The 10,575-nt window shown below is 44.6% G+C and overlaps 1 protein-coding gene across 1 annotated transcript; it reads left to right on the forward strand.

Annotated features, from left to right (window-relative positions):
- Positions 1-1,872: 1,872 nt before the first annotated feature.
- LOC102985873 (intercellular adhesion molecule 5) lies at positions 1,873-7,349 on the forward strand. The gene is given in 7 exon segments (XM_024130196.1): positions 1,873-1,918; positions 3,244-3,510; positions 4,378-4,698; positions 4,951-5,229; positions 5,765-6,034; positions 6,703-6,945; positions 7,141-7,349. Coding segments are annotated over 7 exon segments (1,635 nt in total).
- Positions 7,350-10,575: the final 3,226 nt, after the last annotated feature.

Here is a 10,575-nt window from a genome sequence, read left to right on the forward strand (position 1 = left end):
AAGTGCTATTTGGGCATTTTGCCAATTGGTTCTGAGGTAGGAGATAGATGGGCCCCTGGGCTGGACAGCTGGTGTTTGTCAAGTGGAGTAAAATTGAAGCTTTGTTCTCACTCCAAGGGCAAAGCTAGTGGCAGAAGCTTAGCTCTACTGAAGTAAAGAGATAAGATACCCTCTCCTGAGGTCAAGGAAAACTTCCCTGTCTGCACATGCGTAGGAAGGCTCCTTGGGGCCAAAGAGGGAGGGGGCGCAACCCCATAATAAGTGTGGACATACACCCAGAGGCCTGGGCCGTGGGGTCCATCTTAGCAAGAATGACACACGCATGTTGGTGAGGGTCCTAGGACCCATCAGGTGTGAAAACAGAAACAAGATAATGGCCAAAGGTAAACAAAAAGCCTGAGGGACTATCCTATATAAGGGATTTAAATCACCTCTTTACTGCACTCCTCCTTCAAAAAGATAAAAAGTTTTGGGGAGATGGAATTATGAAGTTGCCTGAAAAATGGCAGAAGGTATCGGAACAAAAGGGTGAATACATTTTTCAACAAAGTTCTTGGTAAAAATGAAAAATGTGTCTTATTTTTACTTAAAAACCAAAGGTACTTTTTGGCCAACCCAACAGAATCACTTAATAAAGAGACTGATATTTCTTATGTAGCTTAAAAGCCAGTTCTAAATCACTTCCCAAAAAAGTTTTGAACAATGGTGTCATCACTGGATTAAATCTATAGCCTCTCAAAATCATTGTTTTGAATGGTAGCATTTACTTGGGAGTGTAAATTTTGATATGCCTATTGTTTTATGCGTGTATAAAAAAAGACCAAAAAAAAAGAAAACAACCCTCTTTCAGACCAGCATACAAGTAAAGGTAGACTTGTACGCAACCCAGTGTATGAAAATTAAAATGGAGAATTAGAGGATAGTCACTCATTTATGGAATAGCCATAATATGCTAGGCACTGTGCTAGGTGCTGGAGATGCAAGATGATGAAAGTATTATCTCTTGTTCTTAAGGAATTCCTAGTACAGTAATGATTACATCAATAAAATAATGCACTGAGGTGAATTACATTTTAATATACATAGCTTCAGAAATCATGTTTGGCATAAAGTGAGGTACAGATAATGTGTAATAAGTGAGGGATTATGAAGTAGGATAGGATTAGTCAAGAAAGTCCTTTCTTAGAAGAAATTTGCTTGAATGGGGTTTTGAAAGAAAAACTTGGTATGGATTGGCAGAGAAAAGAAGTGGACACTTAAGATTTAACTAAGCCAAAGTAGTAATCCAAATGTTGCTTGGTGAACCTGGAGGCAGATCAGAAAGAGATGGATTATCTTGAGGGATATTTCATAGAGGTCATGAAGAGAGAGTCTGAAGAAGCATTTCTCCCATAAGAGAACAGGACTCGAGTGAACATGTTTTCTAGATTCAGGGTCACTTTCCACTGGACAGTGCCAGATAAACTCTGCCAAATTTCATCTCTCTAAACCTCACTTTTCATATGTCTATGCTAACAGCCATCTTCTATTGACTCAAATAGAGGCAAACATGTAAACAGGTAAGTGCAATACAAGCTTATATAGGAATCTCACTTAATTTAATATCCCCTTCATTATTTCTCATATTTTCCTATGTCTTTTTGCTATGCACATAAACCAAACTGAAATAGATGCAAGAATTTCTTTTAGTACATCCATACCACTGATACTCTTGCTGCAATTTCTCCAGACCATGCAAGTTTTTAGGGAAGGAGCTAACTTTGAACAGTATCAAAGAAATAATTTCCTATATCCTTTTTCTCTTTTTTTGTTGCTTTCTCCAGCATTGCTGTCTCCTTTCTTCCTCTCCAGCTTTTGGCCCTTCTCATAAGGATGGAAATGCTACTGTTTGGTGTCTGGGCCCTGATTCCTTGCCCAGGTGAGGCTATTTGGGAAAGTTTCTTTAGCTAGTATGTGCCAGGGCACAGGTCAATGAGAAGGAGGATAGGAAATCCTGAGTGGGGCAACACTTTAGTATTCACTCATCTGGACCCTTGGGAGAGAGTCCTATTTCTTGGATCTAGGACACAGAATCCTCTGGCTTGTAACTGGGAAAACCCAAATTAAGGGACAGGATTATAGACCATCAGAAAAGACCCTCTCTAAGAAATATACCTTCTCTGCTTGGCTCCCTGCTGCCCCTGGACTGTCCTATTCTGCTCTTGGGAATATTTTTACTTCTTTGTTGCCATCTTTTGTGTCATGATGAGCTACAATAGGATCTCGATAGGACAGGGCCCATAGTGCAGTTGTGAAGAGTGAGTTCTCCAGATGGCAAGAAAGGAACTGGAGGCTTAGTGGTAACATTGCTGCAAGAGTTGTGTATTCCAGAAGGGACTAGTATTTGGGAGACGAAGTAGATGGTGGACATGGAGTAGCTAAAGGGGACCGGTAGGGAAGTTTTCGGGACACTGTGCCCCTCACCTATATCAGACATGTAAAACTTACCTGATGTCTCTCTCACTGTTCCTGAGAAGAGTTCCCTAACAGACTAAACTCTTAAGCATCCAAAAACGTCTATTGCCTTAGCACCAAAGCAAAATGGAATAGTCTCACTTTGAGAAGAAGAGGTGAAAAATTCCATGGAAATGAGTGACCCTGGGAGTCACCTTTATACCAGTGGTTCCCATAATTTGGTGTGCACAAAGGTCACCAGGAGTGCTTGTTTTGTTCCCTTGAGTATTTCCAGGTCCTGCCTTCACAAATTCTTAAGCATTCAGTCTGAGGTGGAGCTGGAATCTGCAATCTACAAGCATTCCAGCATAATTCTGGTGAAGGCAATTCTTAGACCATAATTTGAGAAACACTGCTTTGAGGTATAAGTAACAAAGCTCTTTTTTTTCAGGGGTCTACTTACCCCATGAGGGCCCTCAGCAGCGAATTCTGGAAGTTTCCAAGATTTCTGGAAGTTTAGGAAGAGAATGGTTTCCTGGGCATGATTTTTAGCAACGCCGTAGTTTCCACGGTGACACTATTAGAGAAATCAAGATCCCAAGAAAGATGATGAGAGGAGGGAATGGTGGTAGAGTCAGGATTCTAACTTGTTGCTTAAGGGTCTTTATCTTGTTTGTCCCCTGTACCTTCTTATTCAGGGTAGGTTTCCTATTCTCTAACCTGTAACTAGATAGAATAGGCTCTGTATTTTCTTTCTTGGGTCTTGTGGTCCTCACCAGAGTCTTTGGCATATGTGGTTGACCTTTTCAGGGGCTGCAGAAGACCTATTTGAGGTTTCTGTTTGGCCACATCAGGCCCTTGTAAAGTATAGGCAGTCCCTAATGGTCAACTGCAGCACCACCTGTCCAGACCCGGGACCCAGTGGAATTGAGACCTTATTAAAGAAAACCCAGGTGGGCAAAGGGCCTCAGTGGAAGGAGTTTCTCCTGGAAGATGTCACACAGAACTCCATCCTGCAGTGCTTCTTCTCTTGTGCAGGGATCCAAAAGGACATAAGCCTTGGCATCACTGTGTACCGTGAGTGGGTCTGAGGGCTGGGGAGGAAGGGAAGAGTGGGGGAACATGACTGTGCCTTCTTTAGGGAATAATTAGAAAGAGACTTCTTTAGGGGAGAGAATTGTGGCCCTTAATAAAGATTTCTGTCCTACTGTAGGGATTCTAGAGCCAATTATTTGTTTCCCTTTGGTGTAGGCCTTTAAATTAGGAGCAGACCGTAGAGCGCATCCAGACATCTGTGCTTTGAGAATATGTTCAAATACAGGAGGCATTTGCTAATGATGCTAATTTATAAATTATCAAAAAAGTATAAAATTAGTGTTGAATTATTTGTCACAAATTTTTAGAATAAACAGGGATTAGGGAAAGTGGGGTCTTTATGGGCTGGGGTAGTTGGAGAAGTCTCCACAGAAAAGGAGGCTCTTGAGCTTCACTCCTGCAAATGGTTAGGTTTTGAAGTGATGGGAATGGGTGAGGAGCCTCTTTCAGGTAGGCAAATAGCATTGGCGAAGATGTAGCCATAAGAATAAGTGTGATCTCTGGGGTGTCAGAGCTTGGTTAGCTAGGGTGTAGTTTTCGTGTGACGGTAAGAAACTCCTCAGAAGTTGCTCATGCCTCTGAAGCACCTCTGGTAAGAGAGAAAAGCTCTCCAGAATGGCAGCAACTATCAAAGCAGGGGGCCCCTCAACAGTTACATTTCTTGGCTTTAGCCACCTTTGATGGGAAGAAGAAGGCTAACTCATCTCATCTAGGGCAAAAAGCTGACACTGTTCATCAGATGGTTTAAGAGTAGTGGTCACCTTCTATCACAGGCTTCCTGTCCTATACCATTTCTTTCTGGAGAGTTGAGTATCTTTCTGTCATCAAGCCCACCTTTTTGTCTTAAAGAACCACCAGAGCAAGTGATCATGGAGCTGCAGCCTGAATGGGTGGCTGTGGATGACGCCTTTACAGTGACATGCCACGTGCCCAGTGTCACACCCCTGGAAAACCTCACCCTTACCCTTCTCCAGGATAACCAAGAACTACATAGAAAGAATTTTAGGAGCTTGGCTGTGGCCTCCCAAAGAGCTGAGGTCACCATCAGTGTTAAAGCCCAAAGGGAGGATGACAGGTGCAATTTCTCCTGCCATGCAGAACTGGACCTGAGTTCACATGGTGGAGGGCTCTTTTGCAGCAACTCAGCCATCAAGGTGGTCCGAATCTTCGGTGAGTCAGAGCCCAGGTGTGGAAGGAATCCTGGGGGCTCATTTTCCTCAGCTTACCTTGGCCTTTGGCACTCATTTCCCATAGTGTTTAGGATGAGGGTGTAAGGGTAATTGAGCTCCACCTTTACTTGAGTTTTAAACTCACCGTGGGGGACAGAGAGCGTCTAGCCCCACTCCCTACATTGTGGGGTCCTATATGACGTGATTTATCATGGCTTTTCTCCTTTCTTTCCTTTTCCTCATTTCTTGGCAGAATTCTCTCAGAGCCCCCAAATCTGGGTCTCTTCACTTCTGGAAGTTGGCATGGCAGAGACCATGAGCTGTAAGGTGGCTAGGGTGTTCCCAGCTGAAGAGGTAATGATCCACATGTTCCTGGGAGACCAGAAGCTTAGGCCCTTCCTCTCCTGGGAGGGAGACACAGTATGGGCCAATGCCAGTGTTCGGGTCATGGAGACTGGTGATCAGGAGCTGTCTTGCCTTGTATCTCTGGGTCCAGTGGAACACAAAACAAGAGAGCCAGTGCATGTCTATAGTAAGTGACCTGCCTGTTCCCTTCCCTTGATGGTTCTCTGCCATTGAAAACGTCCATAGTAAAGGCTTGGTGATTCAACTGCAAATATCCCTACTAATCTTTGCTAGGTATGCTCCAAAGTGAACATTAGTTTCCATCTTTCTCTAAGTGCAGGGATGCGCTGAGGCAGTAGTTCTATCTAGCCTTCACCCTGTTTCCTTAGGCCATCCTACTTACAGAGTGATTGTGAATACTTGAACTTATTCCTAGGATCAATGATTTGAAGTGAGGAGGAAATCTGTAAGATGAAAAGACATCTCGCTATCCTTGCAGAAGAGCCATAGCCAAATATGCGCATGTGGCACTTGTTACAGGAGAAGCTCTCAAATTCCCAAACCATCTCGTTGCTCCTGCCAGTCAGCACAGAAGCAGTAATGGTATCCAAAGTCTTTCCCCTGTTGTCTGTCTACCCGAGGGGTACCACCAGCAGCAAGAGTACAGAAGTGGCTGCCAGTTTTGAGAAATATGTTTGACTTTCTTTTTCCTTTCTTTATAGGCTTCCCTCCGCCAGTCCTGGAGATAGAAGAATTATACCCATTGGCAGGGACAGAAGTTAATGTGACCTGCTCAGGGCATGTATTAACATCACCCAGCCCTACTTTTCGGCTTCAGGGAGCCCCAGATCTCCCTGCCCCTGGGGAGCCTGCCTGGCTTTTACTTACCGCCAGGGAGGAAGATGATGGCCGAAATTTCTCCTGTGAGGCCTCTTTGGAGGGCCAGGGTCAGCGGTTGAGCAAAACCACTGTGATCCAACTCCATGTCTTATGTGAGTAGAAGCCTGATCTTTCTTGTCAAAACAAGGATTATTAGTCTTCCATTTCCAGAGATCTTGGCCAGCAGCTTCATTATTAGAGTTGCCACATTTTTCTCATTTAAAAAAAAAAAAGGAGAAAATAAAATTAAAGCTCTCCAAGCTTACCTTACCCCTAGGAAAGTGAGTAGGGAGAACCCTAGGGGGAAACCGGGAAGAGAAAAGAAAAAGTGGTTAAAGTGATCAGGCAGTATTAGTGAGGGCCAAAGCCTGAGAACATAGGAAATGATAGTTGGAGCCTATGCTGAGGAGGGAGATTTCCTCATAAAAACTTGTATGTTGAAAAGTAGAAAAATCGTTGTCTCTGGGTTCACCCCTACCCATGTTCTCACTCACTGAGAAGCAAAGATGGGAAGCAGGGACCCCAAGGGCCATCATTGACCAAGCAGTTCAGATCATTTAGTCTTAATCCATTAAAATGCCCTGCGCTGCATCTCAGTCTCATCCAAGGAGGAAAAAGAGTAGCTCAAAGCAGGGAATTGATGGTCCTCCCCTTGGGAAAGAAAGCTATTGGGTGGAGGAGACACAGCGTCTGGATTAGGGGAGGGACAGGGAGCCGAGCATGATGGAGACAAGGGAATGTGGTGCACTGAGCTGACCCCTCTTGGGACTTGTTTTTCCAGACAAGCCATGATGAGAGGAATCTGGTTGCCCTGGAAATCAGACCTGGTTGGAACGGATGGAGCAGATGCTTGCCTGTGACCCAAAGGGAAACCCGACACCAATCTTGTTGTGTACCTGGAATGGAACGATCTTTGATCTTGAAGTGCCACAGAAGGCAGCCCAGGACCACTCTAGAACCTACTGCTGCACAGCCACTAACCAGCTGGGCTCTGTCAGCAAAGACATTGCTGTCATTGTTCAAGGTGACTGCAGCTCCCCAGCTGCCAGGCCCAGGATGGAAATCCCCCAGGGGTTGGGATTCTTAAACAAACATGGAAAGAAGAAAGATTTTAGTGGGCTGGGGAGGGTGAGACTGACAAATGGGCCTTGTGGGCTGGGGTGGGGCGATTCTCCTGCCCTCGATCACTCCCAATTCTCTGTCTTCTGTGCTTGGGCAGGACTGGATGAAGGAGTCAGTTCCACCATCTTCGTCATTATTATTGTCACCCTTGGAGTGGGCGTAATCATCATAGCACTGTATTTGAACTATCGGCCCTGCAAGATAGAGAGGAGAAACTTGCCCTATAGGCGGAAGGAGAAGAACAAAGAGGAGGAAAGCCAGTTTGCTGTTCAACAAGCAGGAAAGCACACTGCACAGAACTGTTAGTTAGAAACAGCTATCTGGGGCTTCCCTGGTGGCGCAGTGGTTGAGAGTCCGCCTGCCGATGCAGGGGACATGGGTTCGTGCCCTGGTCCGGGAAGATCCCACATGCCGCGGAGCGGCTGGGCCCGTGAGCCATGGCCACTGAGCCTGTGCGTCCAGAGCCTGTGCTCCGCAACGGGAGTGGCCACAACAGTGAGAGGCCCGTGTACTGCAAAAAAAAAAATAAATAAATAAATAAATAAATAAATAAAAATCAGTACTGACATTTAAAAAAAAAAAAAAAAGAAACAGCTATCTGGTTGAAGGCACACCCTCTACTACTGGGGTTTCCTGAGGGAGGGAAGAGGGAGCAGAAGAGAAAGGAAGAGACGTTATCCTTCATGTTCTGTGGTCCCATAAAACAGTGCTTCAGGCCCTCGTGTCCTGTGGATCCAATCCACCACAAGCTCAGCTCCTCTGAGGAGGAATTCAGTCTCAGTGTTCAGCTGGTGAGAGGGCCTTCTGCTCCTTGCTGTGTGCTTAATCAGTCCACTCTCAGATTCAGAAAAGAAGGTCCTGCCTGTGCCCTGTCACCCCCATTCCACTGCCCTTTGCTCCCAAACATCAGACTGAAGAGATAGCCGGAAATATCTCTGAAATACAACTCATTTCTCATGGTTTCCTCATGGCTAAGTGGGAACCGATTTCTTAGTCTGGGGACTGGAGTTTGAAGGGAGTCCATACCAAACAAAGGGCTAGGAATCAGAACCCAATTCCCACCTACACATTCCTGTGCTCCCCTAGCCTGGGGTTCTGGAATGCTGGCTCCCAGAGCTGAGCCTGATGACATCATTAAGGCTCAGTGTCTGGTTAGGCTTCAACTCACTAACCATCTATTGTGTGCCATAGAGGAGTATACAAATCATAAGAAATTCCACACTGGGTCAGACAAGCAGCTTTTCTAGCCCAGTGTTCTGTCCCTGAAATGGAAGGTAGAGTTCTTCCACGAAATTGAGCTCCAAACATCTCTGAATTCCTTTTCATAATGCATTATAGAGTAAATCATCTGTGAGTTCACATTAAATATATTAATTTTTTTTACCTGTACAAGCTCTTAGGGTAGAGTTCCAATGTTTATTCTCCTTTTACATAAAGAAGTATATATTTTTATATGTCTGCAAACTTCCCTTTAAGCTTCAGGAGGACTCCTCCTGTGACAATGTTCACTATATGATTGAGCTTCCTTGTCTGTTCTTTGGAAAGATTATATTCACCCCCTAGAGAAGACATGAAGAATTGTAAAACCAGATCTTTTCTCCCAAATCAGTCATGTACGGGTCACTGAAATGTTGGAAATGATAAAAAGTAAAAGTGATTTCATGACCTCTGAAAGTATTTCTCTTCTGTGTCACTGCTGAAAGTTTTTATTAAGTCACATAGTTGCACTTTGAGAACAATTTCTATGAAAAGAATATCCAGTTGGTAGCATAACCAAACATCAGGGCAGGTGGTGCATTAGTTCAGGAAGCAGCCTTTTTGACTTGCCTTCAAAACTAAAGTTCAGACTTCCAGATAGAGGTCCACAGCCTTCCAAATTGAAGACACCAGATAGAAAGAACACAGCATCAGGCATCAAAGTGAAAAAACTGTTTCATTCTTCCCAGACCTTTCCTGAGTCTGGGTTATGGATTAGCTATAAAATAATCCTTTGGTTTCAACACATACAAAGCAGCAGGGATACAATGGTGAACAAAATACTGTCCCTGCTGCTACAAGCTAGAGCACGTCAACAGGAAAGCACAATTGCACCTTAAATGCTATGAATGGGGAAGCACAGGTCCTTAGGAGAACACCTAACTCAGGATCAAGGAAGGCTTCCTGGGGGGAGCTTGGAAATACCCCGTTTGATTTTGCAAAACAGCAGCCCTCCAAAGTGACCTTCTCTGCTTCAATTTTTCTACTAAATATACTAGCCACTGCTCTCTCATCATCTGAGTAATAGAAATTATTCACTTTTCTGAATTGAGCACTTGGGGAAATAAGTTAGAAAGAAGAGTATGGAGTTGCCTCATCCGGGAATCTTCACTCATTTCAGTGTCTTGGGATCAGCTGCATCAGATCTGTAGCTGTCTCATATCTGCAAACCCCACCTCATGGCCCCAGTGCTCTGTGGCACAGTGAATCCTAGACAGGAGGGAGGAAGGGGGTCATTCGGACTTCTTGGTCCACCTTGGAGAGCCTGGAAGCTTAGCCTGCTCCTGCCTTTGCTTCTCACTGCCACATGGTGTCACTGTTGACAGCGTCCTACACAGTCCATCAAACCTTGCGGTACTACAAATCCAGGTTCCCGGGTGGGCTGCCGAGGATCTTCCAGGGAGGACGATTGGCTTCCCAGGGCTTGGTCCAGCTTCGGTGATGCCTTGCATGGATTTCCAGGGTTACAGTTCTTACAGCTGGATACTTTGGATTAGCTGTCCTCCAAGGCTTCTCAGATTTGGGTAGGCTCTTTCCCTTGTAGATTTGGAACCTCTGCTTCCTTTCTCTCCCCAGGGATCCACACAACTGGGGGTCAGGTCGCCCCTCCTAGTCAATTCTTAAAGCACAAAGGATCTCGTTACATCTTTTTTCCAAAATAATACAGCTGGCCACTGCTCACCCTTCTAAGGGTAGCTGCCTTTACTGTCTCCCGGGGGCCCCACCCCCTAAAAGGTTTTGATCATACTCCTTTTCTGAAATTAGAGTAACCAGCTCACACTTAACTGCAGCTACCCTGATTATCTCCAGGTGAAGAGAGCTACCTTTAATACTCAAAAATTTATCCTCTTACGAAAGTCAAGGTGACTTTCTTTTAGACCTGAGAAAACAAAAATCTTCAGTGAAGCTTCTTACTATAGGGATGATAATAACAGCATTTATCTATTACATAATTATATTTGGAAAGAAATGACACAGTACTGGTAAAAACACTAGCATAGTGTCATATACATGTATTTACAAGTATTAGTTTTTACTATATAATGCTGGTGGTAATCACACCCATAATAAACTGAAAGCAAGAGACAGAAATCCGAGCTCTACCCACCACCAGTCCCTCCCATCAGGAAACTTACATAAGCCTCTTAGATAGCCTCATCCACCAGAGGGCAGACAGCAGAAGCAAGAACTACAATCCTGCAAGCCTGTGGAACAAAAACCACATTCATAGAAAGATAGACAAGATGAAAAGGCAAAGGGCTATGTACCAGATGAA

Source organism: Physeter macrocephalus, chromosome 14 (assembly GCF_002837175.3).
Source record: "Physeter macrocephalus isolate SW-GA chromosome 14, ASM283717v5, whole genome shotgun sequence".
NCBI lineage: Eukaryota > Metazoa > Chordata > Mammalia > Artiodactyla > Physeteridae > Physeter > Physeter macrocephalus.